We start from the raw sequence: 24,363 nt of genomic DNA, 5'->3' as shown, positions 1-24,363 counted from the left end.
ACCCCTGAGCCTGCCTTTTGCCAAAAAGCGTCCACCGCACTTTCTTCCGCAGGCCCGCCATCTGTTTAGCTCCATTTGTATCAGACGAACCTGCAGTGCCGCTCGTAAATTTCTCCAAGTTTTGATGAAAGTTCCTAATTGACAGATCCATCCGCGTCAAAACTTTCTTTGTTCTCTCAACGTGCTCTTTCGAGAGCGACGCGTTGTTCTTCGCCACTATATCTTGGAACTGAGCAACAACGTCGTGTAATGCGAAGAGTTCAAGTTGGATTTCGCGAAATAGTTTCGAGTCCTCTGATGCGTCACTTAGGGCTTGCGAAATGTTCCATATTAGAGTCGCGGCGGCTATGAAGTCGCCGACGCTGAATCCGAATGCTGGGACCATGTTCCAGTGCCGTTCGTGGTGAGCGTAGGATTGAAAGATGGCCGACTATGTCAGTTAATATTATTTGAGTGAGGCTCCTCGAGGGCTTATAAGCACACAGCGGCAAGGCAGAAATAGCATGTGTTTGAGCACTACAGTTAGATAGTTGCTTGTGTTTTCTATTCGTCGGAATTTGCTGGAAGGTACGTGTGGCTTCGCCATTTGTTGCCAGAGAGTCGACGCGCAAGGCTACCTTGATGCCGCCGGGCGGCCTTCAGCCCTTCGCTTCTTCATTAAAAGTTTTTGTTCAGTAATTACAAAGTCGTGGAATACGAGGGATACATCCAACGAAGGATTACAAGGCTGCACAAGTTTACGCCAGGACCAACCAACATATTCAAGCCAATAACCACGTATCTCTGGACAGACTCTCCCACCCACCCGAGTAACGTACCTAAGCTTAAGCTCGCCTACAAACCATACAGTAATAATTAGCAGGCTGGCGTGAGTATAGCCCTAGCCTCGCTAATCCAGCTTAGTATAAAAACGCCCTTTTTGACTGTCTGCACCAGTATGGTAAAGCTTGATAGTCCTCACTCTATACAACCCAGGATGTGACAGATAGCCAAAATCAACCCCTCAGAGAAGCAACGGCCAGATTAGACAGTAGATACGCTGCCACCTGCGCCTAGGTTAGGTATTATCGCGGCTTCGTGTACCCGGGCCGTAGATTCACTGACGTGTGTACTTAGCAGGCAGGCGAGGCAGGTGAGCCAGTAGTGAGAACATCACCCGACCCATTGCTTCTCACTATAGAAATGTTATTGACAAGTGTATCTTCGGTTGCATCTAGTACAAGTGATATAGGCAATAAAAGGTGAGTGTATGGTCACCCACTTGAGCGAGATGGGGGTGAAAAGGGTGAGAATTAGAATTTAGGACACTTTTATAACACCCCAAGCTTGAAATAAATAGCAAGTTGAATTCTGTACACAGAGCGCCGAATATATGGAATATAAGTCATCTGATTGAATTGCCGTCTTATTACTCTTTATGGCTTATCATGCTATATGATTATAAGTATAGGGAGATTAGGAGCAAATTTTGCGCTTAGCCTTCCCACAAATCATGGAGTTAAGCTAGTTAATTCTGTGTTCGAACTTAAGGTCTATGCATCTGACTTGGAGTCTGATGGCTTGCCTGATTGTGTTTGTTGGAACGGATTCTTCACGGAGTTAGGAGTTAGGAGCCTTTCCCTGTCGATGACGGACGACTGCCATCAACCGAGACGAGAAGCCTCTTGTGTATGCTACGGAGTGCCCTCCACAATATATTCTAGTACTAAAACGGAAAAGTGTCATGCAGGTTGATGACATGCGGGTCAAAAACGATATATAATTGGCTGATACAAGCTAAAGTTAAGTGGGGATCATGCGGCTGTATGACCGTGGCATTGCGTTTACAAAGCTTTTACTACGCAGTAGGTACCAGTATTAGATGTGGCGCTCGAGATCGACTCCTTTAAAAATCGTGATGTAATCGCCGCAATACGGTACCTGTTGACTGCTATATCAATCGGCATGCAGCCGCTGTTTTGGCGTTCGGCTTCCCACATTCCCAGTCGATATCTCGCACTGTCAATCTTCAATACTCAGCGAGCCGCACTTTGGACGTATGTCCCCAATGCTTCGAGGGCCATGAAATAAATATGTTTTGCTAACTATTATTGAGACTTACGAACTCAACCAAGATGGTCAAGACACTCCAGTTTGGTGACCAGCAAGTCCCCGTCCCCGGCTTTGGCGCGATGGGCCTTAATTCTGCCATGGGGACAGACTTCAACTATGAACAGTCCGAGCCAATTCTTTTAAAAGCCATGGAGCTAGGATGCACTTTCTGGGATACCGCGGTCGCCTACAAGCAGGGTGAGAACGAGAAGATTCTTGGAGAATTTATCAAGAAGCATAATGTCCGGGACAAGGTTTTCGGTAACTATATTTACCCTTCCTTATCCATTCTTTCCATCTCTTTCTACATTGGATTCTTGGCTCACGTATGGTTGTGCCCATGCACATGCAGTTGCCTCCAAGTGTGGATTTGACGTCTTTGGCCCAGAACGCAAAGTCACAAACTCGGCCGCTCATATCAAGGAATACATTGAAGGGACAATTGACAGGCTCGGTTTTGCTCCTGATCTTTACTACCTACATCGGATCGATCCCAGTACGTATCCATATCTGAAGAATACCCAGAGATTGAAGAAAGCCTTGACGAGATCAGTATCCTAACTCTAGTGATAATCGGAAAGATACACCTCTAGAAGAGTCTATCAGCACTCTGGATGAACTCCGCCGCGCGGGAAAAACAAAGTATATCGGTCTATCCGAATGCTCTGCTGCGACTTTGCGCAAAGCAAACGCTAGTTCGTCTCCAATGATATATAACGTGAAAGTGTCCGTCTGCTAATTATATTTATTCTAGTCGCTAAAATCGACGCTGTGCAAGCCGAGTACTCTGCGTTTGAAACATTGCACGAGACATCTGGTCTTATCGAGACAGCAAAGGAATTAGGCGTGGCTTTTGTGGCTTTTAGTCCGCTGGGTCATGGCTGGCTTGTGGATGACTTCCAGTTCAAGTCCCCCGATGACTTTGCGCCTACTGATTTCCGACGCACTGGTACGTTATTCTGCCTTCTAACCTACCTACCTAGGTAGGTACATTACCTATGTATGTGCCATAATTAATTAATTCTTGCAAACGTCAGTTCCCAAGTTCCAAGGCGAAAACTTCTACAAGAACAAAGCTATTGTTGACGAGATCAAGAAGCTAGCAACCAAAAAGGGGTGCTCGGTTGCGCAGATTGCCCTTGCATGGGTTGCTGCGCAGGGGTTGATCACCATCCCAGGAACAACAAAAACATCACGACTGGAGGAAAACTGGGCATCTCGGGACCTTGAGCTAACCAAGGAAGAACTCGAGGAGATGCGGAAGATCGTGGATGATGCTAAGCCAATTGGTGATAGGTTTGCCCCTATCTTCCAGTCAATGGTTGGCCATTAAAGGGTAAGTGAAGTGAGGGATGCTTTACATCAGAACCCGTTGGTGAACATAGTACCTAGTTTGTCGTTAGGTGAAGTTGTGTTGGCTATTGTGCTAGCCCCGCCCTAATAAGCCCTTTCCGAATCTCTCTCCGCAGAACTCATCCCTTTAACATCCGGGTCGTCCTAGTTGAGCCCGGTGCCTTCCGCACCAACTTCCTCAGATCACGTAGACTCCCTGCTGCCGGATTAACCAAGGTCTATGAGGGCACACCCATGGGCGCTACTATGGCGTTCTTTGATGATTCTGCTAGAAAGAAGCTCGGGGATCCTATCAAGGCCGTAGAGTGTATTATTGACATGATTCAATCACAGGGGGCGGGAGAGGGGAAGGGACATCTTTTACAGCTGCCGTTGGGAACGGGCTGTTTCCCGAGGACGGCGGCGAAGTTGGATGCTGTGAGGCATAGGGAGGTTGCGATAAGTACGGCTGTTGATTCTGATTAGTCCAACACCTGCATGTGTTCTATTCAAGCAGACAGTCCTGGTCTCCAGTTATTCGTGGCAATCAGTTTGTTCATTGGCACTAATTCAGATGAACTACTCATTCAAATCCTGATCTGATGTAACTATTGGTATCCTGATGGGCAGCTCGGCTTTAGTAGTAAAAGAAGGCATATATGCATAAATACAACACACATTCAAGCTCTGCGTTCATATGATGAAAAGCAAGTTCAATGCCAAGTCAAGTAGGACAGCGAAAAAGCGGCCTCTCATTCCTTCGCGCCCTCCAAGAATTCGTAGAATGGCTGAGATCCCAACAACCCTGCAGAACCCACCCCCAGCTACGAGCAAATGATTCTGTAACCTCCCATCCCTCCGCATCCCACGGATCCCTCCAAACAATTATCCCTGTTTGATCAGAATGAATGCGCCCATGCCCCTTCATATCCAGGCACAGCTGCATCTCATCATACGACTCGCCGGCTACTATCAAGTTATCTCTCATCTGCGGAATAGGTAGCAAGTCTAGCCATGGGTGATGCGGCACCGTGCGCTGAATAGCCGTGGCACGGAGGCTAAGAGGGAGAGAAGCCTCGAAGTCATCATGATAGGAATGCTGCTCAGCCTGCCATGGCCCCGACACGTTGAATGGCGACATTGCATCATCGTCGTCCATTTGCTCTGACGAAAGGCCTAGAACAGCCATGTTCTGGACCAGGGCTTTAATGAAGTTGAATTGAATCAAATGGAGGAGCATATCGGCTCGTGGGGAGGAAAGCGTGTATTGCGTGTAGACAAGCGCTTCAAAACGGTGTAGGAGGTACTTTGTTTCTGTGGATCCAGGGCCTAGAATGTGTGCTTGACCTATTGCAGCTAGGAGGGAGAGGGTTGTCATATTGTCCATGATATTATTTGACTGCATGGTCGAAACTTGTTGTTGGCTGGTCTCAATGAGAGGGAGCGCCACTAGCGGGTCTTCTTCTTCCACCTCGGCAGACGAACGACTACCTCTGCCGCTGGTGCTGGAGTTATGTTGAGGAGAGGGTTTATCCAGCTTCCTCCGCAGACCTGTTTGCAAATCTGTCAGCCTTGGCTTGCCCTTGCCTTGCCTAACAAGGAAGAATGGGGCAGTGTCCAGGCGCAGAAGTGGACTTACGGAGAGCCCTCTGGTTCAAACGATTCTGTACCTTCCTGCGCTGCTTGCGATCACCAATCCCAGACCAATCATCCTGCGGCAATCCCGTGAATCGCTCGGAAAACTGCTGCAAAGGGATCCTAGTGGGCCCCGCTGCATGTGCATATGGGCCATCCTGTGCCATTGAAGATGGCTGATCAGCGCTAGAGGATGACATGTTGTAGTAATTGATGGCTGACATCTGCAGGCGGATGACAGGCGATTTGGAGAATATGAAGGGGTGGAACTTGGGAGGGCGGTGACGTACTTATTGGAAGGATGGATCTGCCAGGGGTTTTACTAAAAAAATTTAGGCTGTCCAATGGGAGGAATTTATGACGGTCCACATGTCATACACCTGCATGAAGCCAAGTTCCCTTTGAAGCCTAGGTATACTGCACTATGAATGATGTAACTACCAAGAAAGAGCTTACGCAACAAAACAACCCAAACTTCACAGGGTAAGTCGATCGTTTCTATGCCAGTATTGACGGCCAGAAAGCATTCAAAGTATATATATCAGGGCTATGGTCCGCAACCGATATTCCCCGTGTAGCAGCATCTCCCCACCGGAATCGAGATGCAACTGACACACTCCTTAACCTATATCCTGGCGGGGTATAGTGCCCTTGCTTATGGGTCCTATCCGATTGAGCGGGCATCTCAGCCCAACGACACCGTATCCGAAAACTGCCAACGAGCGGTAGGCCTATCTTTTATTTGTCTATGAAAAATGAAGCGGCTAGGCTACTTGATCTTGAAGGGAGCCCTAACGAACAGTACCTTACATAGTGCGCCTCGCTTTCCAATTCGTTCGGGCCTGCAGCCTTCCACTATTCCTACAACGACGTCAATTTTACTATCTGGGACGCAAAGCAACAAGATGTCCAACCGGCGTGTCGCGTTGAGCCATCTACTGCATCCGATGTCTCCCAGATACTCGACATCCTGGTGTCCAACTGGTGCCACTTTGCCGTCAAAGGCGGCGGCCACTCGCGGCATCCCGGGGACTCGAACTCCATCGGCGGTGTGACTGTGGACCTAAACGCCATGGCATCAGTTGAGATACTGGATAATGGAAAGAGTGCACGTGTAGGCGGCGGTGCAAACACTCATCAGGTATACGAAGCCCTCGACGCGCATAATTTGTCATTCGTTGGTGGACGAGTAGGCACAGTTGGCATGGGCGGGTTCACACTTGGCGGGGGGACATCCCCCTTCTCGAACAAATACGGCTGGGCATTGGACAATGTCTACGAGTATGAGGTTGTCCTGTCGAATGGCACGATTGTCACCGCCAGAGAAGCCCATAACCCCGACTTATACCTCGCCTTGAGAGGCGGCGGGAATAACTTCGGGGTTGTTACAGCCTTCACTGTTCGTACTTTCGCGCAGGGCGCTGTTTCTACGACCTCGGCTACATATGCGTCCAACCAGACAGAGCAGGCTCTTGACAGGATCTATGAGCTTTTCACAGATAGAGAGCTGTCGAGTGATGTCGACATGGGCTTTGACTTGTACTATACGTACTCGGCAGATGAGGACAGTTTTACATTGTCAGGGACACAGCGCTATGCAAGGCCAATACAGAACCCACCTGTGTTCAGCGCAATCAACGAGATACCGGCGCTAATGAGGTCCAACACGATCTCGAATATGAGCAGCCAGACTCAGGGATCCGGGGAGTCGCGGGGTACAACAAGGTATGCCAAACCCCTGGAACTATAACTATATTCATTCTTCTGAATTTTCTGTTGATCATATCAAGGCATCTATTTGCCACGCTCACCGTGTCCCCTTCTCGCTCCCTCCTATCCCAAGCAGTGAATATCTTTGAGGAGGAGGTCCGTGCAATCAGCTCAGTGGAAGGGCTAGTCCCCAACCTCGTCTCCTACGCACTCTCGCGCAACGCCATCTCAGCCATGAAGCAGAGAGGTGGAAACGTCCTTGGTATTCAATCTGATGGACCGTTGCTCCGTAAGCTCACCTAACCTCACCTCACCTCACCTTACTTTTTCCTTCCCCCTCCACTTGAGGGTGAGTGTCTTCCAACATGAATCGCCGCTAATATCGATCAACTACCTCCATAGTCATATTGATTTCCACCGCATGGTCCAGTGCCGATGGTGATGTAGCCGTCAATACAATGACGGAAACCACCACCGCTAGAATCCGACAAGTGGCTGAAAGTCTCGGTGTTGCGAACCGTTACCTGTATATCAACTATGCATCGGCACAGCAGGCGGATGATGTTTTCGCGGGATATGGAGAGGAGAATGTGCAGCGGTTGAAGGCGATCCAGCGGGCTGTTGATCCCCGAGGTGTTTTTACTTCCAGTGGGTTGTGGAGGGGATTTGTTAAGTTACTGTGATACTCTTCATTTTTTCTTCTTGTTGCATATCATTAAATCTCTGTTACGACCTTCATTTTAAAATCAGATCACTCATCATTAGTAACAAAACGATTGATATAGCTGTTGCTGTCAAAATAAATGTATAGGGCGGAACAGTGGTATGGGCTGTAACACTAGGTAGTAATGTTTTTTATAGCTACGCTAGGTACTAGTAGCTAATTTTTAATTGATTTTTATAAGTAAGCAAGTACTAAAGTTTATGCTAGATAGGTTAGGGAGGTTACTTAAAGAACTAAGGCAGGTAAGCTAGTAGTAAGTATCTCCCAACGAAACGAACCATTTCTCGGGCCATTGATAGCCAAGAGCTTCTGGGATTGTTCTTGCGCGATACAGATTCCCCTTTGTAATGTCTGAAATAGCTGTGCTGATGATCACCTCATGACATGAGTTTTGTCCCGGGCTGCATAGGCCCCAAATACGGGATTCTCACGTAGAGTCCGGCTCATCTAAGATTCCGGAGTGCCTTCGGCGTCAATTAAATCAATCATGGAATCCATGACCATATTCCCTGAAACAGCACATAACGGATTACATTGGCCTGACAGTGAGCAATCCTTCAATTGATCTTACTACAATTGTATGAACAGACAAATATGTATGATGAAAGACCTGAGCTAGAGTGTTCAGAAAACCCATTCACCAAGACCGTGTCCGTCTCTCATCGACCACGCGTCAACCAGCGCACTGGCTGATTTGCAGTTCTAGTCTGACTCAGGGTCAAGGATACTCCTTGTTTCCGACTTGGAGGTAGGTCTATGGTACTATGGCAATGAAAGCACGTACCCCACGGGCAAAGTACAGGATAAGCCTGCGGATACTACAGCAGACCGGGATATACCTACGTATTCTTCCTAAGCCCAGCATCTAAACTTCCAATCATGTCTGGGGAGAAATCTATCCCACAGCATCCCAAAACCAGGTAGGTGGCTTCGTTTTTGGGTTTGCTTCTGTGGCGGCGTGATGGACATACTCTGTGCTTCCCTAGATTGGATGGCTTGAGTCTTACCTTTCTATTGTGTACTAGGTATATACGTATGAGCCCATGATGCACATTTAATTCTGTCGGCGGTACCTATGTTTTCGGACGAACCGGTAAGACTAACTCGGGCGAACCATGTTACTTGGATCCCCGCAAGCAATCCTTTCGGCCTCAAGGACTCGTTCCATGTTGCGTCCGTAAGCGTACTGCGAGGTTCCGGGGGACTTACGCAGGCCGCCCCTGAAACCACACCGAACCAGAAAAGAAGGAGGAGAAGCTAGGATAAGGAGGCAAGCAAACACAGAAAATTAGCCTGCTGTGCTTACTGTGCAATTCAAAATGTAGGTCGGTGTAACCATGATGGTGAATGGTAGCGAGACGGGACCTAGGAGGCTCGCCTTGCTTATTCGGGGCATCAGGTCGACGCGCGGACTCGAGGGAAATCGAAGTAACCTGAAGGTCTCATATTTGGCGAGCCACTCACTCATCTAGATTGATAATTTGGAACCTAGCCATGCGACGTGATATCGTGGCAAACGAACGATGTTAGGTCTAGAAATGCAGTGCGCTAGAGTGATCTGTTGGAGAAGGCAGCATCCAAGAAGATGGATACAGTCAGCTTAGCTTCTCTCATAGAGGGAAAGCTCAGCAGTTCTGGGAGATGGTCATACTTTGTTATTTTCTGTGCAGGGATTCCACAGCCTCGTCGAGGACCCTCAAGGTGTACCATATCCACCAGAGTTTCCGCGCGGCCATACTGCATCCCAGCACCACCCTCCTCCCCCCAAGTAAATCGCTCTCAGGAATAGAAACCAAGCTGTAGATACTATGTGGGAAGTACAACAGTTCAAAGCTTGTATAGCAGAAGAAATCCAAAGATGATAATATAAGGCTGCAAGTACACTATCCAAAGTGCCTCCTCCACCAACTCTTCTTCCACCCACCCGCAAACCGATGATTGATACACGCGTGCTGGCTCCTAAAGTTCTCCGCACCGCTATGTCGCTGCCCATTACCCCAGGCATTAATTGGGAGGACACAGAGGCCTCCCATGCTCTTTCCAGCCGCCGCTTCGCTATCGTCAACACAGAGCGGGTCCTTGATTTTGTGGAATGGCGCCCATGTTACGCAGCGATCATGCTCGTGCTTGTGCTCGCTAACCGGCTCATCCGCTTCAACTGATTTTTCAATCAGCGGGTGTGTGGGTGGGAGATTTTCACTCAGCGCACTAAGTATAGCATCAGTAAACACGCCAGGCCCAGTAACTTCCAGAATAGTCATCTCGTTATACCGTGGACCGATCAGGGGGAAGCTATCGTGGTTATGTTGCCTCGTATGCGCCAGGACGCGAATGATTACTTCTCGAAGTAACGGGCTAAATCGCTGCGGCGCATAGATATTATACTGGATCAGGCCATATGTGCGGATCCAGTGCCAGTCGCGCATTAGCTGGGCTGATGCGTGCGGCTCGTCAATCTCGATTCCAACGACGAGAGATACATTCTTTGCGCTGTCGGCGCTGCCGCTGCCGAAGACGGGGTCCAATGACGGACACGACCTAATCGACTTTGTAGCAATGACGTCCATGTCCGCGTAGTAGCCGCCGTAGTACCAGAGCAGAAGGTACCGCAGCAGATCTGATTGGAGGACATGGTATGGATAGGAATCGTAGAGATCCTTGAGCTCGGGGATCGTAGAGAGGGTGTTTGTGATGAAGGCGTTTGCTCTAGTATCTGTAACCAGCTGTTTAGTTTGAAAGTTAGCAAGCACTTGGCTGTCGAGACGGCATTCCACGAGGCAGGCTGCCAAACACTAACATTATACTCCCACTCCCCATTCATCTCCTCAAGCCTCAGCGAGTCCTTCGTGCGCTCTCTTTTCTTCGGGCCCTGGATCTGCCAGATGCGATCCTCGGCGCGCATATCCGCGTTCCCGGCTCGGACATTGTCTTCGATCTTTATCAGGGCTTCTGAGACCGCGCACTCGAAATCGTGATCCGGCGAGGTTCGATAGGGAGAGTGGTGGATGTATCGCGGCCGTTCTTGGACGTCGTAATCTGGCAGCCATTTCCCAGAGACGATGACGCGCTTATTCGAGCTGGAGGAGTGGAGACAGTGCCAGATGAAGAGGCATAGCGCAGAGAGGAATAAAAATGAGGAGCGTCGGCGAATGAATGGTATGGGGAAGCTCTTTGTTCTAGGGTTCAACATCTTCAGAGACAGGAGAAATGGGAAGAGAAACAAGTCAACCAGCAGGGCTGACAAGGGAAAGAAGACGCATGGATGATGGAGAGAAAAGAGAAAGAGAACGAGAGTCTGACAAGAGCTGGATCCAGTAACACAAAGCAATCGGAGCCAGCGGGCAAACAAAGAAACAACAGCTCACTCAAACTATCAATGCGGAGCTGTGGGAGCGAATGAGAATGGCTATGTCTGAGCCTGTCTTACTCCTTTCATCACCTCAATATCGTGCAATAATGGTTCTAGATCAGTGAAGTTCTAGGTACTCGATTCAGGGAGTCAGCTTCCCGGCTTGAGTAACTATAATGGAACCAATTGGCAAGTGTGTCTCTAGACAGTTAGAATAAACTAGAATTAAGATGCTAGAAATGCTCCACGTACCTGAACTTAGGCTACTCCATTCCAGAAGGAAGATAACCTCAAAGTTTTCACTTGTTTAGCTACAAATATCGTCGAATTCGCTCCACAATATACTCGGAGACGAAAAATGATATTCATCTACTTCATATCACTACTAATTTCGATGACCCTCTCATTCGCATTGAAGCAGCAGGAGGCGAAGCTAAAGAGGCTTGCGCCACGAGCCGCACACCGAAAGGCCAGTGCACCAGGTCGCAGGAACAGGCGTTAAGCGACGCAGGTTGCCCCAAGAGGTAGACTTGCTTATGCGGGGGAGTTTCACCTCATTTGGCCAGAAGAAGGCACCTATGCAATATCTACAAGACTTAGATATGGATACCTAAGTATAGATCCCAGCGGCGCGGATAGTCCCGCTCCGGCCCTGTCTCTCTAATCTTATCTTTAGAGGCTCCAACATAGCTACTTATACTAGGTAGTAGGTACTCTATAGGTGGGTTGGTTTTGGCCGTCCGACGACTAGCGAGGAAGCAATAATACCTATTTAAGCACGCCATCTATGGTGCGCAGGAATAAAGAACTAACTATAGAGCCGGGGTGATTGCCAATTCCTGTAAACATCGGCATCGGAGACTTTTGCTTGTAGTAAGGTTAACCCATACCCTTTATATGTTCCAGCGCGCCTCTCTTGGAGATCTGTAATTATCTCGGCTCATCATATATATCTCTTTTTTCCACGAACATGTCAATGCTAATAGAGGCCACCACACCAAAGACAACAAAACTCCTCAACAAATCCCTCCTTGGGTGATCAGCAAGAAAGAAGCCTGGTACCTGCAACTAAGTCACACCTACCGTTCCTGGTAAACTTATATACCACTCCTGCCTAACTTGCTAATACACAGTCGTGCCTTCCATCTGAAAGTTTTCAGGTTCATAGCACCGTAAGGAAGAAGCAACCCGCCCATGGAGGCCCGACTGATTGCTCCTTCCTTTCTAAAAAGCATCAGAAGGTAGCCTCGGCCTGGCACCAGGTAGCTTTTGATAATCAGGCTTAAAGCTGCGTCCCAAGTGCACTGACGAGGCCTCCTCCCTTGGCTAAAGAAAAAGAAGGACCCGCACGGTACTGCCTTGGTACGAATGATAGTGTAATGTCATAAAGCTGGTCGACTCAAGCAAAGACAAGCAATTCTTCCTCTAGCCAGATATATCACGGCCCTCATGTCTGAATTTGGCCCAGTAAACCAGGGCGTTAAACTCCTCCTCGGAGACAGGATCGATGTCTGCCAAAGACAGTTCCCTTGCCCCTTTTATCACCGCGCAGAAACAACGATACCCAATAAAACCCCACGGTACGCCTCTAATTGTTCCATCTGGCATGCTACTTACTAATATTGCACATAATTTGATTCCTCCATGCTTGATTTCTTTGTCGAGAGCCTCTTTCCTCTCTATGCTCCAAATGTCAGGCTGAACCTGAAGGTGGAACATTGTACCTGCGAAGGCTGCAAATAGGGCATTACCGAAGGGGGGGCCCTCGATGGTCACGTCGGCTCCGCGGTCTAGGAGAAGTCGAACCGTTTCGATCTCATGATAGAATGCGGCCGCCTGGAGGGCAGTCGCGAAGTGGCGGACGGAATCATCCACTTCCCATGCCCACTCGTGCAAGCAGGCTCCTGGTGCGTTGACATCAATGCCGAGATCGAGAACGTGGGTTGCTACTTTGACATTGTGAATTGCAGCCACAAGTATATTTCCTGCATTGCGGCAAGTTGGATCGTTCGGCTGCACCAGAGCACCTTTGTCCATCATTAATTGTGCAATATCGTATCACATATTATGCAGTGCCATGGCTAATGGTGAGTCATATTATGGCATGTCTGGGTTGAGGTCTGCCCCTTGCTGAATAAAAATCTCACAAATCTGGCGATGCGATTCGAGTGGACCATTTTCCTGTCCTGTAAGGGAGCATAGAAGGGCGCTGGGGGAAACTGTTGCGCCTCTGGATAGCAGAAACTTCACCATGTCAACATCTCCATCCATTGCCACTAAGGACAGGGCGTCTGGATAGTCGTCTCCTGGGTCTCTGTCCACGCCCCTGGTTGCTTTCTCCTCAATCTGCTGGTTGACACCAGCACCTCGATCCAAGAGGAGCTTGACAATCTCCAACTCGTTTCTCACGGCCGCCTTCATCAACGGTGTATCGCCATACGAAGATAAACCCTGAACTAATGCCCCGCTATCGAGAAGCATTTCACACACTGATAGACTGCCATCGTGTATAGCAAGCTTCAAGGGTGTGGAGTATCCGGTTCCCTCGTTGGGGTCAGCGTCATTCGCTAAGAAAAGTCTTACTAGACTTTCCCTCCCCCGTGCACAAGCAACAGACAAAGCAGTATCACCCTCTGGTCCCTTCATATGAATGTCAGCGCCATGCTCGATCAGTAATAGCGCTACCTCTGTATGGTTGAATTGGGTTGCTTTCATGAGTGCTGTCCCTGGAATATTCTGGCTGAAAGAGATAAAAGGCGCTTCTCTGGATTTGAGACTCTGATATCCCCCTGGAGGAGGCAGTAACATGTCCTGTTATGCGTTTATGTCGTCGTTACTCTCTCTTAACAACATTTCGACCACGGGTGTCAGCCCCAGAGCAGCGGCCCATCCAAGCGGGTGAAGAAAAGAGCGAAATATGCCGGGAGAGTCGTGTGACTCAGACATTGGATTATATATACGGAGGATCTCGGTTTCATACTCTCTTGAACGGAGCATATTGACCACAGCAGGAGCGAGTCGCACCTGCTCTTCCGCGTCTGCAAGATTGAAATGTTCAGACCAGTATTGACACGCATACCTCAAGAGCGGCGTCTTTGTCTTGGGCGAGTTGGCAAGCCAATAATCAATGTACGCAATGCAGCTCTCTGCTATGAGGGCGTGCGCCAGGCCATGCTGAAAACCGTATAGAGCGCATGGGTTGGAATATAGGGCGATGTAAGAAACTCTTTAACGGAGAGATGCGACAGAGACAGGCAATGACTCTGGTGTATGGAGCGAGTAATAAGGCCTGGCAACGAAGAAATAATCCCTTCGCCTGTTAATCGATCTTCCTCATCCAGGATAGGATCGTTCATGGTATCGACAATGCACGCCTCATTAACTTCTTCCAAAGTGAGCGGGCGAAGCGACGATGAAATCTATTGAAGAGCTTTCGCAGCCTCCACAGAGAGTCCGTCAGGGACATTCAGCAGAATCTGGCTATACGTACTTTCAAGCGTTTTCGGCATAGAAGCGAGGATAGTATTGATATCCTTTGGCCTCAGATGTGGAAATTTGGCGAGGTTTGCCAATTGGCATTGTAGCCATTGAAATCTAGGTACTTATGAGCCACCTTTCTGCCATTAAAGTGAGATCAGTCTCACATTCCATCTGCCTTGTACAGAAGGAGTTCTATAAGGTTCACTTGAGAGGCGTGCCTCAAATTCTTCAGGGCGTTGATATCGTGGAATTGGCCTGTGAGATACAACCGCATATCGTCACGGTTACCGACTTCATCTACTGTAATTTTCAAGACGCCCGGGTGAGATTCCATGGTGTTCTTTATTTCTCCTGATCCAGAGTCAGTTCGGCTGGTGACCAGAATGTGAACATGCGGCTCTCTAGCAATCACTTCAGTCATCCAGCTTAGCATCTTCGTTTGTTGCAGATCATCTGGCTCATTCGAGAGCTCATCAAGCGCGTCAAAGACGATATAAATTTGCTTGAAACTCTTCATGCTAGTGATGGCAGCATCGAGGCAGTTCCTAATTTCGTCATATCGCGGGGGGACATGGTTCGTGGCAGCCCTGGCATGATTGTACAGCTCCTTAACCCGAGCCATAACCTGCTGTTCTGCACATAGCTGCTTCAGTAATCCTGCCAGACATGTGTGCGCAGCCCTCCTGTTCTGGTCCTTGAATGGGAAATAAAAGTAGAGGAGTAGGTTTCCGGTATTGCCGGCACAGTATTGTCTCATATACTCTATCGCTGCAGAGCTGCCGGGTGCAAATTTAGGCAAATATCCCAATTATTGAATGCCGGAGTGCTTACCAGAGAACAGACTTTCCACAGCCAACTTGATGGGTATGACAGTCAGTACAGGAGTAATGAGGTTTCGGAGCATGAGCAATCACTTACTTCCACCGTTGACCCAGAGAATTGAACCCGTGGTCTCCCACCGACGAAACTCTTTGCGTTTGTTTCATGATGTTGCAAGCTCACTTCCTCGTCACAGAGCCAATCGAGAACAGCTTGCCGTTCCCCATCTGCGACAAGAGAAGGATTTTAGACAGCGTTTGCGACAAATTGAGAAGAGGATGAAAAGTCCATACCTTGTCCCGAAGCTTGCAGCATAAGCTTACACTCCGCGAGGCCGGTATCGATGTCCGAAATGCCCATTGACATCTGCGTCATCTTCTGGTCCAAACCGTTGAGCTTGCTAACTGTATCAGAGGAGGTATCACTATCATCCATGATAATAGCGTCAGTATCAGAGGATTCCACTTTTTCTAGAGCAATCAATAGAGGAGGAGAAACCCACATCCCCAGAACATTGAGAACCAGAATGACATTCAGTTTCTCCTGATGAAGCAAGTCACGCAGCTTGAGGATTGTGCTTTCCCTGAGCGGGTACTTGACCCTTTCCCACGACGCCTGTGTCCGGACAAGAAACCCTCCGTCGCCAGTACTCCGAATTTGCTGTCCAGTTTCTTCATTGTATCTTCGCATGCTTGCAAGGCTGTATTGAGCGAAGAAGCGATCATCATCGCATGTGAGTTCGAACTACTGGTGCCCTGGTGACTAGCAACACAGTCTCTCAAAAGCACCAGGATCCGCTCAGTCTCCTGCAAAGAATTGCATATAGCAGCTACGTCGCTTCGGCAGTCTTTCCATGATGAATAGTAAGTCGAGAGACTCTGGCAGACAAATCCGACTAAACTGGCAGCAGTTTCCATTGACCTAGGGGTTGGATTAATGATCAGCTATGGTACTGGATCGGGCGCTTAAGCGTCAATTTATAAGTGAGAGGTAAGTAACGTTAGATAGGTAGGCTTAGCGGTAGAAAGTACGCCGTGTCAGCCTGTGGCTGTGTTGGTTCCGGCGTAGTCTAACGTATTTTAGGGGTCCTCCGACCGCCGCCCCGTTTTTCGACCACGCGCTACAACTTGAAGCCATTCGCAACAACGCAAAATTTATTATTCTAAATTTTCTTGGTGTTGACGACGTGTAGAACATTGAGCTCTTGTATGGCCCTGAATATGACAGAAAGAACACGTTGGTGGAGCACGTCTTGCGTCTGAAGTTGAAGGAGCAGGACCTGTAGATGGGCCTGCCTCTGCATTTAAATGAGTATTGCTTATTGCTACAAAGTCTATACCCTCTTGTATGATACGGCCGCCTGTAGGAGTCATCTGTTGCTTAGAACATGCCTTTTTCTTCTTCTCTTTTTCATTTGCAGCGCGGAGTTTGTGGTTTTCAAGTGCCAGTTGCGCACAGTTGTATAGAGAGATCTGGGCGCCTTTAATAATTTGCTGCAGGGCATGTTTTGAAGGTGTAAAGGGACACCGTGATCCTTTTTTTAAAAGCTTTTCAAGCGAGTCTGCCTGCCTTTGCAACTGCTTGACTATATATGGTGTTGCAAGCGCGGAGGAGGTCGCAGACTGCCCCCTGCGGCTTTTGGGGGGTGTTGGCGTATGTAATACAATATTAAGCTTCTCGAGGACTTTTTCAGGGCTAAATGGGTGTATTTCGGCTGCGGCGAAGCCGCTTTGAATATTTTAAGGCTTAAAGTCCTCCTTGTGAGTGGTGGGATACTTGGATAGCTTGTTAATATGATTATATGAAAGTTGCAGTCTTGACTTAACAAGGTGGCTGTACGCCCGCTTTAGCGGTCCAAAATAGCCAATATCAAGAGGTTGTAGAAAGTGAGATGAGTGAGCAGGCATGCGGACGGGAATAACTTTAATATCCTTGCAGAGCTTGTTGAATTCAGGTGTTAAATAACTCCCATGGCCGTCGAGAACAAGGAGTCTATATTGGCCAACTTTTTAAGTATTTGTAGCAGGTAAGAAGACCTCTTTGAGCCACTGCAGGCCAATATTATCATTTGTCCATTTGTTTGCCAATAATTTAATATACCAGTTGTGTGGGAGGTTGTATTTGCCAAACCATCCTTCTATATAGACTTTTCCCTTAACCCTATTAAATTGATATACTTGATTATAATTACCTATTCGCGCTGGCCTGGCTGTATAAGATAAGGTTTATCAGGCATGTTGGCCCTTGTTAAAACCTTTATAGTTGCAATTATTCCTATTACAAAGCCTGTTTTGTTAAAGTTAAAGATATCCTTGTCTAATATTCTAAAATCCGCCTGTTTGTCTTGTAGGGTTGTAAACCAGTCCTGTATAAGCTTTGGATCCTTGCATTTGGCTCTCTTTTAGGCGTACCTTCTGGTGAATTAACAGCGGATCTCTCCATGTTGATTAATAAGGAGGTAACCCAGGTCTTACCGGCGGGGGTGAAGGAGGAGGGGTCCGCGGTGCGTAGGATTATATTTGCTATTTCTTGTAAGTGAGCAGGTCGCGGAGCAACTCCACGCCCATCGTGTGATAGAATCCACTGTATTAGAGTATTCTCTTGAATTTTAAAGAGTTTAAGGTTGTGGTTACGGAGTTTTAATTTAGATGGAATACCTTGTACGCGGTCGCGGAGGGTTCTGTATAAGACATTGTAGGCAGTTAAAAGAGCCTTAATCATATTGCTAACTTACCGGTATGGGTGATTGATCGTCTCCTAAGGGGATACAGTCCGAAGAATTGGATCAGTGAACAAAAGATTTTTGAAAGAAATTTTGTTTTCTGGCTTATAGTTTGTGGTATTGCTGATAAAGCCCTTAGGGGAATTCAAACCTTGGACAAGAAATTCAAAACAAGGTCCCCAAGTAGTCAAGATTCATGGACACTGGAGTGGGCTGAGCACGCCGGAAGCTTGCTAGTGCTCTAAAATGCGGGGTGATTATGTCTAGTCCACGTTCAACTTATGCTTTAACATTTCAATCTCTGCGATATCAATATACTTTACTAGCAGAAAGAGCCCATTTCGCGATTTTCTTAGAGTTCATGGATTTAGGGCTGGTACTGCCAATGCCATTAACCATAAGCAGATACAATACAAAATTGCTTCCTGGGGAATACCAAGAATTATATAACAAAGGCCTCAGAAGCCGCGCGAGCACGCAAGCAGTAGACCATGAAAGTCTTAATACATTCTTCAAGTACCAGTCAACTCTAAAACAGCATTTGCCTTGGTAAAGTATGGAACCGGAAAATCCATGTATAAGGATACTTTATATGCCATCCAATGGGTTTCTTGCGATTCAGGACGGAAGATCAGAAGGACATTGGTATGATATTAACAGGATACTTGGTGATATCATGCATTTTGAGCATGACATCAGTTTTGAACAAAGTAAGTTGCTCAGATCTCTACCTAAATATCATGATGCTTCGCCATTCCCTTAGCAATAGAAAATAACCACTACTTTACTTGCCAACGCAGGACTACCAGTTTGACAACCTTGAAGAGGATTGTTCTTACACATGATGGCATTTACGATTTTTATTCTACTAGTTACGTTATTAAGTAACGCCTTTTTTTGCAAATGCTTAGACGAACAGCCCCGTTTGCCTCGTACGGATGATTTCTATACGCCGGACAATAGTAGCTGGGTAGAACTTCCTGCCGGCACTGTCCTCAAGCATCGAGAGGTAAAGCTGGGCACTCTGATTCCCAACGCCCCCAGTCAGGCCAAAGCATTCCAACTGCTCTACGTTACCCAAAATGTGACGGAACTCCCGGCCTACACGGTCACAACCATTGTTGTCCCTCCCCGCCCTAATTACAACAGACTGCTCTCGTTCCAAATCGCGTACGACGCTCCCGACATCGACTGCTCCCCCTCCTATGGTCTTCAGTTTGGCGCCGAGGGCAACGCCGTCGTTTGGAACATGCCCCAGCGCCTTTCCGTTCTTCCATTTCTCATGAGGGGTCCCATCCTCAACATCCCGGACTACGAAGGCGCCAATGCCGCCTTTACTGTCGGCCCTCAGACAGCCTTCCAGACATTGGACTCTATCCGTGCAGCCCTCAAGTCAACCGATATAACGGGCCTCGCCGAGAACGCTGACACGGTCATGTACGGCTACTCGGGCGGCGGGTTCGCAACAGAGTGGGCGTCCGAGTTCCACTCTACATACGCACCAGATCTGCGCATTATCGGCGCTGTGGTTGGTGGGCCCCCGCCGAATATCACCAAAACGTACCTTTCGATTGACGGGGGCGAGATGTCGGCCATAAACGCCTACGCCGTCCTCGGTGTGATGAATGCGTTCCCCAACGTGTCGGACTACCTTTATGAGCATCTTCTCCCCCAGCACAAGCACACCTTTCTCAACTCGCAACGCAGGTGTCATCCTAAGAACTGCAAGCCGCCACCGTTGAAGGGGATCAAGATCTCAGACTTCTTCAATAACGGTGCTGAGTTCTTGCACGAATTCAACGATGTCCTCGACATGAACGGGGTCATGGGGCGGCGAGAGGCGCCGAAGTTCCCACTCTTTGTCTATAAAGGTTTGAACGATGACATTACCGTTGATAATGAAGATGTGGATGCCTTGGTCGATTCTTTCTGTAGGAACGGAACAAAAGTGCGGTATTACAGATATAAGGAGTTGGGGCATGCTGATGCCCTTGTTGCCGGGATGGTTCCAGCATGGAACTGGATTTCAGGCATCTTCAACGGGTGGATTAAGCCCAGAAAATGTTTCACATGGACGTCCAGGCCCGGCGAGAAGGAGCCGGACGAGGATTACCTGGGGATAGTCAGGGAAGAATTGTGAATCTCATCTGTGTCTCCGTGCAAGGAGCGATCAACAGACCTGGGAGGGCTAAAAGGTGTCAACCGCCAGTTGTATGTGCCGCCTTCCTATCTGGGATATCGGAACTACACCGTCCGCTTCACCGAGGATTATGCAGTTTTTTCAGTTATTTCCACGGTTCAAAAGTTAAGTCTCTTCTAGTTGCTTTATCAGGCTAGATTGCTTATTATTATCTGTGTATTTAAATGACCATTTGCAGCTAGATTGACAGAATCAGACCTTCATTGATTGATACTCCTACTGGCTGATGTCGAGTAATTAAGCCTACCGGTGATGCTCATAAAAGGCAAGGACGAAAATGGCTTAGTACATGTCGCCAGGTAGTTATTACAATTTTGAACTAGCATGTTCCATTTGTGGAAAGAAGGGAGCCAGCTATCCATATCCACCTTGATCTGTTTGGCCTTTCCTGCATTGGTATTCTAGGAGCTCGGGAGCTTCGACCATGCCCCAAGTAGCATTCCATAGCTACAAATTTTGGATTTGAAGACCATTGTAGTATATAAACCTAACTATTAATATACTTAGTACATACTACCACAGGGTGTGGAGAACAGGGCTTCCCGTCCGCTCAGCCGTACTTAAGCCACACGCCGGTAGGTTAGTAGTATGGTGGGTGACCACATGCGAATCCCTACTGTTGTATGTTTTTGCTTTTTTTGCTTTTTTTGCGAACAGTGTCCTTTTTGTTTGTTGAGTTTTGGTGAGGACGAAGTATTAGGAGGCGGTTATCCCGAGTTTTGACTCTGCTCGGGTACCTATGGTTGCTTATACTGCTGCCACTACGGGGTTATATGGGGTAAGGCGGGGGACACTAGCTGATGAACAAGTAGATCTATTATTTTCTGTTCTCGTGGTAGGTATACAGATTACAGTGATCATGAAGGTTGGCTAGGAAGTATTCATGGCATTGCTGGTATAGATCTAGGCTTCGATGCCAAGCCCAAGAGTACTTGATGAGAAGATACTTTTTCTCCGACTAGGACATTCCGTTCTTTGAACCACAATTGTACTTGACGCTGACAGTCGTATGTAAAGAGGATTGATATTCTATATTCGACGGGGTTTGTTGGAAACTCCAGCTTGTGGGCACCATACAGGAAGTCGTGACAAGAAACATTCCGTGGACAGTTTCTATCCCGTCTTTTTAGGTAAGTATAGAGTACATGGCAGCCCATGATCTCGTCAGAGCACATAAGCTGGCCCAAAGAAGTACTCACAACGCGCATTCCCTTCAGCCAGCCAAGCCCCATGGAGAAGTGTTGAGCTTCAATGACTGGGATTCATGACAACGAGAATCGAGTTGGATGGCAGTGATTGGTGCAGGATCGATTAACCTACAGATCCAATCTGCCGATCTCTCCTCGTCCAGGGTCGGACCTCATTGATTTTACATCATTTAGCATCGTCAGTTCGTCACAAGCTAGCCTGCTTTGGTCATCATGCAAGCTTGGACGAATAATGCGGAGTATACCCAGCCCTGAAGTGCTCCTGCATGCACCTTGAACACCACAAACATGAGGGCTTTCCTTTACGTTGACCGGGAGGCACAGCGAAGGTGGAATATGGCTAGTCCATTTCGTTGTCTAAGATCACTATGGAACTTGTGGTTTCTAAGCCTGAGAAACTGGCGAGTGGGGGTGCCAGCTGTTTTGCATCAGGTTCTAATCCCATACAGCTGCGGCACCTGAAGTGACTGTCAAAGAGGGCGCATCAAACGCAGCAAGGTTGTCCTATATGACATCGCCCCCGCATGTAGGAATCCGACAAGTTAGTAGGTTGATCATTGCCTCTCGATCTTTTACGTAAATTACTCCCAGAAGCTAGGCAGGTATTGCAGCTAGTTTCTCCTCGGGGGAACTTGAATGCAAAGCCGGCAATGGCAATGGTTCCAAGTATGGATCAAGCAACATCCGGAAAAAGCTTCCGGCCTGATGTATCCTCTGTAGGTTCTGTTTTTTTATGTAATCCATATCCCATAATATAAGTTGAAATGATAGTAAATACCTCACTAGAACGGCAACATCAAATCCTCGCCTTATCCTCCGTCATATAGTCGGTGAATAGCAAGATCTACTTGGCGTGGTCGTTCAAGGATAGACCTGCAGCTGCAGCTGCAGGAGTACATGCTCATCACGTCTGAAGTACGATCTTGGGATGCCGCCGCAGCACTATTGGCTTACCTGAGCATCATCCTGCACATTGTCACATTGCCGACGGCATGGAACTTCAATAAGTGGCGAGATCAGCACGATCGAGTTGACCACAAAATTGAGGTGTCAGTGTCGACCTGGAGTTTGGTTGCCAGGAATGGGAATCAGCATCTGGGCCAGCAAGTGCCGCTGAACAAGGAAGATCCATGGCCTTTGTGCGATTTCACAAAGCTTTCATAGTACCATATAGGTCGAATCCCATATCCGGCCCTACACCAGGAATATGGGAGGAAAGCCGGAGCACAATATGTTCCCCGATATCTTAGATTTGCAGTTGCCTTTGCCCTCTCAGCCGGCATTGATCATAGGGAAGGACGTGCTGTTCGGGTAATCACGCGGCCATTCCGTCGGTACACTGGGTCGTGCCGACAATAAGGTAGGTAAGTAGGCGTCCGTCACATTCTCAGCTTCCTTGTTTATGGATTGTACCATATATTTCCCCGTGCCAGATCCTCAGCATCATTGTCCCTTCTCTGCCCAGCAGCTACTCTCCACTCGGTCTCTCCAGGCCAGAAATTACTCAATGGCCCAGTCTCAGTCTCATACACTAAGATTCCTGCGGAGTGGGAGCGCACTAGCATGCGTGACAGGACAATCGGGAATCTCGGCGTCGGGAAGCGGTGCCAGGTAAATCAGGTACACCATGTGAGACTGAATAGCATCTTAAGCAGGTCATAATTCTGTACAGCAAAGAGGGCAAGAAGGAGGCAAGATGTGAATACCTAGCCAGAGGTAGCTTGAAATAGTGACCAAATGCCAAGACCAACCTTAATGATCGGCCCATCGTCATTCGATTCGGATCAGCTCCAGCTTGACTCCGGCCGAGCTCCGCATTGTCTCTTGTCGACTTCGACTTCGAGTCGGCTTCACCTCTCACTCAACACAGATAATGAAAATGCGCTTCAAGCGTCCGCCTCTACCCACGGCCAATCCCTGCAGCATCTACATCAGCTCCAAACCCGGCGCGCGCAATCTCAATGAATCGAGACGCATCCTCGCGGCGCTGCAGCAGAAGTTCGGCGAGGTCGTTGAGTTTCGAAATCAGAAGGTAGATACCTATAAAGATCCACAGCGATAATTAGAGTTATGAATAAAAATACGGAGCAATTGCTGATCAGATCAACGAATAACAGCACGACCCAACCACCATCTTCAAAAAACACCAAAACCGGCCCATCACCAAAATCTACGCTACATTCCTCTCGCCCGAAGCTGCAGACTCTGCCGTCAACACGAAAAGTATCACCGTCGGTCTCGATTACCTATACTCTTTCTCCGTACATACGATTTTGCACCAGCTCTCCAACCCCCATGAACCCACCCACCAAGCCAAGCACCCAGAAATCTTCCTAACATGCGCCATACAACGAGTAACGCCTAAAAGATCAACATTTCGCAGATCGACCCGGAATCCATTCCATAAGCATTTCGCGCCGGACAAGCATCATCCCATCTGGAAAGACATGATGAATAAGCTCGACGCAGAAGGTGGATTGAAGGCGCTAGCCGATGCTCCGCTGATATCTAGAGATCCTGCGCGATCATGGAACCGGGGTAGGAATGATAGCGCTGAGGCATACTGTGCGTCGTTGATGAAGGTGTGGCAGAAGGGACTGGAGGATCGAGCTACGGTCAAGGCGGACAAGGTTGGACCGGGGGAGATGGAAAGCAATTTGGAGTCAGAGAGTGGGAAAGTTGGGGATTTGATGGAGGGGCAGGGGTAGGGATCAGCGGCACGAATCGAGATACTCTGACGGAAGAATACAATTGAGCCCACTCAAGCGACGAGCTACAAGGAGGCAACCTGAGAACGTGGAAAGAAACAATGGCCGCTTGACAACGAAACCTCCTGAGGGACCTGCCTGATTGACGGATAGAATCAGACGATGACGGGTAGGAGTGAACAGAGGGTAGCACCTTCCTGATTCTGCTCATCCATCCGGAGACGCGACGTCATTTGCGGAAGGAGCGACCCTCCATTAGAAATGGAAGGCGCGACGCGCTACGAGGAGATATCATCCTCGGAATCTATCGCTGCAATGCGAGCGACATGACGCTGTCCAGGAGGACATCCCTTTGACTAAAAGAGGCGCCGCTTACATGGCTTTG

General features: G+C 48.3%; 9 protein-coding genes across 9 annotated transcripts; 5 read left to right on the top strand and 4 right to left on the bottom strand.

Annotated features, from left to right (window-relative positions):
• Positions 1-2,114: 2,114 nt before the first annotated feature.
• On the top strand, positions 2,115-3,424 carry BDV14DRAFT_203553 (putative aldo-keto reductase (AKR13); the record flags this gene model as incomplete). Its single annotated transcript, XM_073774304.1, has 5 exons — positions 2,115-2,352; positions 2,444-2,587; positions 2,673-2,786; positions 2,846-3,040; positions 3,129-3,424. 5 exons carry the CDS (start codon positions 2,115-2,117, stop codon positions 3,422-3,424), a joined length of 987 nt encoding a protein of 328 aa, XP_073624626.1.
• A 699-nt stretch (positions 3,425-4,123) lies between these two features.
• BDV14DRAFT_179994 (bZIP transcription factor) lies at positions 4,124-5,332 on the bottom strand. The gene is given in 3 exon segments (XM_073769846.1): positions 4,124-4,861; positions 4,877-4,974; positions 5,063-5,332. The coding sequence occupies 3 exon segments, from the start codon at positions 5,280-5,282 to the stop codon at positions 4,148-4,150; spliced, it is 1,032 nt and encodes a 343-aa protein (XP_073624625.1). The 5' UTR covers positions 5,283-5,332; the 3' UTR covers positions 4,124-4,147.
• Positions 5,333-5,491: 159 nt separating this feature from the next.
• BDV14DRAFT_211004 (FAD-binding oxidoreductase) lies at positions 5,492-7,451 on the top strand (the record flags this gene model as incomplete). The annotated part of the gene is made up of 4 exons (XM_073776007.1): positions 5,492-5,783; positions 5,873-6,783; positions 6,849-7,057; positions 7,171-7,451. Exons 1-4 carry the CDS (start codon positions 5,661-5,663, stop codon positions 7,449-7,451), a joined length of 1,524 nt encoding a protein of 507 aa, XP_073624624.1. The 5' UTR covers positions 5,492-5,660.
• A 1,482-nt stretch (positions 7,452-8,933) lies between these two features.
• On the bottom strand, positions 8,934-10,797 carry BDV14DRAFT_179992 (uncharacterized protein). The gene is made up of 2 exons (XM_073769845.1): positions 10,290-10,797; positions 8,934-10,215 (listed from the first exon to the last, which is right to left on the bottom strand). The coding sequence occupies exons 1-2, from the start codon at positions 10,680-10,682 to the stop codon at positions 9,376-9,378; spliced, it is 1,233 nt and encodes a 410-aa protein (XP_073624623.1). The 5' UTR covers positions 10,683-10,797; the 3' UTR covers positions 8,934-9,375.
• Positions 10,798-12,266: 1,469 nt separating this feature from the next.
• BDV14DRAFT_203549 (ankyrin repeat domain-containing protein) lies at positions 12,267-13,556 on the bottom strand (the record flags this gene model as incomplete). The annotated part of the gene is made up of 2 exons (XM_073774303.1): positions 12,267-12,868; positions 12,989-13,556. The coding sequence occupies 2 exons, from the start codon at positions 13,554-13,556 to the stop codon at positions 12,267-12,269; spliced, it is 1,170 nt and encodes a 389-aa protein (XP_073624622.1).
• Positions 13,557-14,481: 925 nt separating this feature from the next.
• BDV14DRAFT_203548 (uncharacterized protein) lies at positions 14,482-15,830 on the bottom strand (the record flags this gene model as incomplete). The annotated part of the gene is made up of 4 exons (XM_073774302.1): positions 14,482-15,083; positions 15,153-15,177; positions 15,240-15,367; positions 15,434-15,830. The coding sequence occupies 4 exons, from the start codon at positions 15,828-15,830 to the stop codon at positions 14,482-14,484; spliced, it is 1,152 nt and encodes a 383-aa protein (XP_073624621.1).
• Positions 15,831-18,538: 2,708 nt separating this feature from the next.
• On the top strand, positions 18,539-20,002 carry BDV14DRAFT_192112 (putative lipase; the record flags this gene model as incomplete). Its single annotated transcript, XM_073771591.1, has 3 exons — positions 18,539-18,572; positions 18,735-19,905; positions 19,945-20,002. The coding sequence occupies 3 exons, from the start codon at positions 18,539-18,541 to the stop codon at positions 20,000-20,002; spliced, it is 1,263 nt and encodes a 420-aa protein (XP_073624620.1).
• Positions 20,003-21,015: 1,013 nt separating this feature from the next.
• BDV14DRAFT_179991 (uncharacterized protein) lies at positions 21,016-22,952 on the top strand. Its single transcript, XM_073769844.1, has one exon. It carries the CDS (start codon positions 22,168-22,170, stop codon positions 22,432-22,434), a length of 267 nt encoding a protein of 88 aa, XP_073624619.1. The 5' UTR covers positions 21,016-22,167; the 3' UTR covers positions 22,435-22,952.
• Positions 22,953-22,957: 5 nt separating this feature from the next.
• BDV14DRAFT_120660 (uncharacterized protein) lies at positions 22,958-24,237 on the top strand. Its single transcript, XM_073765893.1, has 2 exons — positions 22,958-23,302; positions 23,388-24,237. Exons 1-2 carry the CDS (start codon positions 23,144-23,146, stop codon positions 23,976-23,978), a joined length of 750 nt encoding a protein of 249 aa, XP_073624618.1. The 5' UTR covers positions 22,958-23,143; the 3' UTR covers positions 23,979-24,237.
• Positions 24,238-24,363: the final 126 nt, after the last annotated feature.

Source organism: Aspergillus stella-maris (genome assembly GCF_047715825.1).
Source record: "Aspergillus stella-maris strain CBS 113639 unplaced genomic scaffold BDV14scaffold_61, whole genome shotgun sequence".
Classification (NCBI taxonomy): domain Eukaryota; kingdom Fungi; phylum Ascomycota; class Eurotiomycetes; order Eurotiales; family Aspergillaceae; genus Aspergillus; species Aspergillus stella-maris.
Note: the sequence above shows the minus strand (reverse complement) of the source record. Positions and strands in the feature narration are given on the sequence as shown.

Bases quoted from the DNA above. Each gene is read 5' to 3' on its own strand.
- BDV14DRAFT_179994 (XM_073769846.1), bottom strand. From the start codon at position 5,282: ATGTCAGCCATCAATTACTACAACATGTCATCCTCTAGCGCTGATCAG. The intron at 4,975-5,062 runs GTAAGTCCACTT...ATTTGCAAACAG, and splicing joins TTTGAACCAGAGGGCTCTCC to GTCTGCGGAGGAAGCTGGAT.
- BDV14DRAFT_179992 (XM_073769845.1), bottom strand. From the start codon at position 10,682: ATGTTGAACCCTAGAACAAAGAGCTTCCCCATACCATTCATTCGCCGA. The intron at 10,216-10,289 runs GTTAGTGTTTGG...CAAACTAAACAG, and splicing joins ATGGGGAGTGGGAGTATAAT to CTGGTTACAGATACTAGAGC.
- BDV14DRAFT_179991 (XM_073769844.1), top strand. From the start codon at position 22,168: ATGCTCATCACGTCTGAAGTACGATCTTGGGATGCCGCCGCAGCACTA.
- BDV14DRAFT_120660 (XM_073765893.1), top strand. From the start codon at position 23,144: ATGAAAATGCGCTTCAAGCGTCCGCCTCTACCCACGGCCAATCCCTGC. The intron at 23,303-23,387 runs GTAGATACCTAT...AACGAATAACAG, and splicing joins TTGAGTTTCGAAATCAGAAG to CACGACCCAACCACCATCTT.